This window comes from Cyprinodon tularosa, unplaced genomic scaffold, assembly GCF_016077235.1.
Source record: "Cyprinodon tularosa strain WSP-4 unplaced genomic scaffold, ASM1607723v1 ctg1044, whole genome shotgun sequence".
In the NCBI taxonomy this organism is placed as follows: domain Eukaryota; kingdom Metazoa; phylum Chordata; class Actinopteri; order Cyprinodontiformes; family Cyprinodontidae; genus Cyprinodon; species Cyprinodon tularosa.
The window spans coordinates 150,253-152,988 of record NW_024037832.1 but is presented as its reverse complement, the minus strand read 5'-3'; the positions used below and the strand labels follow the sequence as shown (position 1 = coordinate 152,988).

At 38.9% G+C, this 2,736-nt stretch overlaps 1 protein-coding gene across 1 annotated transcript; it reads right to left on the bottom strand.

Annotated features, from left to right (window-relative positions):
• Nucleotides 1-348: 348 nt before the first annotated feature.
• gpr25 (G protein-coupled receptor 25) lies at nucleotides 349-1,838 on the bottom strand. Its single transcript, XM_038283106.1, has one exon. The coding sequence runs from the start codon at nucleotides 1,798-1,800 to the stop codon at nucleotides 694-696; it is 1,107 nt and encodes a 368-aa protein (XP_038139034.1). The 5' UTR covers nucleotides 1,801-1,838; the 3' UTR covers nucleotides 349-693.
• Nucleotides 1,839-2,736: the final 898 nt, after the last annotated feature.

Here is a 2,736-nt window from a genome sequence, read left to right as displayed (position 1 = left end):
AATTATTACAATTATTTATGTTTTAAATGTCTTAATTTAGTCATTTAAAATATATATTTAAACTGTAACCTACATATTTGCAGTCAAAGATATTATCATTTTATGAACAACTTGAAATGATAAAAGTCAAAATATATAGACAAATTTTGTTAATTTGTCTGCATATTTGGTCATTATAATTGAATAAAAATTGTTTTATGTCATTGAACCTGCAGGAATACAGCTGCAAAATCTTTATTTTATTTTCCACATAAAAGTTTACAAAAGTTCTTGAATTTTACATTGGATTATGAAGTCTCAAAAAAGTACAAAATTACACATTTAAGGAGATAACATAAAAATATGAGTATTTACAGTTGGATTAATGCTTTACTGCAAATCCTAGAACACAATAACAACACAGCCAGGTCTGCACTTCTGTCCAGCATAAGCAAAAATAAACAGCATTTTCGACATAAGAAAAACATCAGAATTTTAAAACTTTACATGTAAAATCTAGAAAATACTCTTTAAGAAAAAAGTAAAAATAAAAGAAAGGATTCTTAACTGTTGTATTGCAATAAAACCTGGCTGTTACTCAGAGAAAATAGACAGAAATTTAAATGTGAATGAAATCCAATCTGCCTGTCATTTGGATTTAAGAGAAGTGTAAAACAATTACTTTACCACCTCCAGACTTCTAGAAGGGAATTTTCAGTTCTCCTCCTTCAGGGACATTTGAAGCTGCGATCGCCCACCATTTGTCGCAAAGCTCTCAGAAGTGCCAGGGTTGGTGTACGAAGCAGAAGAGTTGAAGCTGTGCAGCACTTTTGTCTTCCCGATGCAGCTCTGGAACAGAAACTGTGCCCGGCGCCTGAAGTGGTGGTCCAGGAAGAAGTAGATGGCAGGGTTGACGCAGCTGTTGAAGAATGCCAGGCAGCCGGAGATGAGATTCCCGTTGTTGAGAAATGCATTGGTTTCACAGCTCAGAAGAGTATCTTTGAGACGGGAAATGATTTTGATGGACTTAAAAGTGTTGTAGGGCAGCCAAGACACAATGAACGCCAGGATGATGCAGAGGACCATCTTCAGGGAGTGTCTGCGACGGGCTTCGGCTCGGGTGTTCCCAGCAGTGACCTGGTGCCTGTTGAGGTGCATGATGATGGTCCCGTAGCAGAGCACGATGATGAGCACTGGGATGATGAAAGTGAGGAACGCCATGGCCAGGTTAATGCCCAAGAACACTGAACTTTCATCTTCCATGCAGGCCTGACCGCCCTCATACAGCACCAAGTTACGATAGACCAAAGATGGGATGCCAAGGATGAGGGAGACGATCCAAAGGGCAGCACAAGTGATGCGAATGCACTGACTACTCCTCAGGTACCGGGAATCCATCATCCTCACTATAGCCAGGTAACGGTCAATGCTCATGCAGGTGAGAAAGAAGATGTTGGAGAAGCGGTTGACAGAGATGATATAGCTGCTCAGCTTGCAAAGAAGTGAACTGGCATCACCAAAGTCCCAGCAGTTGTTCTGGCTGGAGGAGATGGCCCACAGAGGCAGTGTGAGGACAAAGATCAGGTCAGCCAGGGCCAGGTTCAGCACAAAAGTGTCCACCAGGCGACCCCCTTTTTTGCTTTTGCTTCCCACCACTGTGATCACGAAGATGTTGCCCCAGAATCCAGTGAAGAATATCAGGTAATAAATAACCGGTAGGAAAATGTAGGAGCCCTGCATGCCCGAGTAGAGGCACATATCGTCAAACTGGTCATATTCAGTATCATTAAAGTAATAGTAAGTACCATTTTCGTCCGACATGCTGATCAGAGAAGCTGTGCTTCAGCAAGTTGGCTGATCTAACCTTCTGAGCACACTGTCACTCAATATTACGGGTACAAACCACAGAAAAAAACAGATCCTATTTCAGTTCTCTTCCCCTCACCATCACAACTGTCTTTCTTTATCTGCCTGACTAGACTTCCCCTTATACCCATTTTCACGTAATATAAGATTTTCTAATTGTAATATAAAATGTATTTTGAACTTGAGAAAGATCAGTCAAAGACTAAGAGGAAGTTATAATTAATCTTTTGCATAAAAATTTGATTTTTTTTTTTATGTAGTCTCTTAGGATTGTTTTTTAAACACCTGTCATCTGGTTTAGATTTATCTGCTCTTCAATCAGAAGAATTATTCATATTTTGTTTAAAAATCACTTTCCCCCCCAAAATGTTATGTTTTATGGTCTCCTATGCTTCTATTTGACCAGTAGAGGGCAGATGAGCTTTACTTCTTTCAGCATTATGTTTCAAAACCTCTTGTTCTACACTCTCATATATTCTACCCTTAAAAAGCATTTTACTTAAGTACTTACATTTGGAGACAAAATGCTGTATAACATGTTTATATCACAACGGCAAATGAATGTGCTAAATTGTTCATTTCAATTAAGTTTTAACTTTAATCAGATTATACAGTCAGTCAGATCGGTTAAAGGCTTTTTATCTAAGGAAATCCAGCCATTGGAGTCATCCTTAATGAGCATATCACAAAAGTAGACTTTTGCTTGTATTTTTTGCTTAAATTTGCAGCAATCCCTCATACAGAACATGCAAAGAGCAACAATGAGGAGGAAAGAATTACATTCTCACAGGGGGGAAAGCTCTAACAGGACCAGAATCAATGTGAGCAGCTTTCTACCAAGACTAAGTCGTGGGTTTATAGAGATAGATAAAGACACACCAAAGGAACATA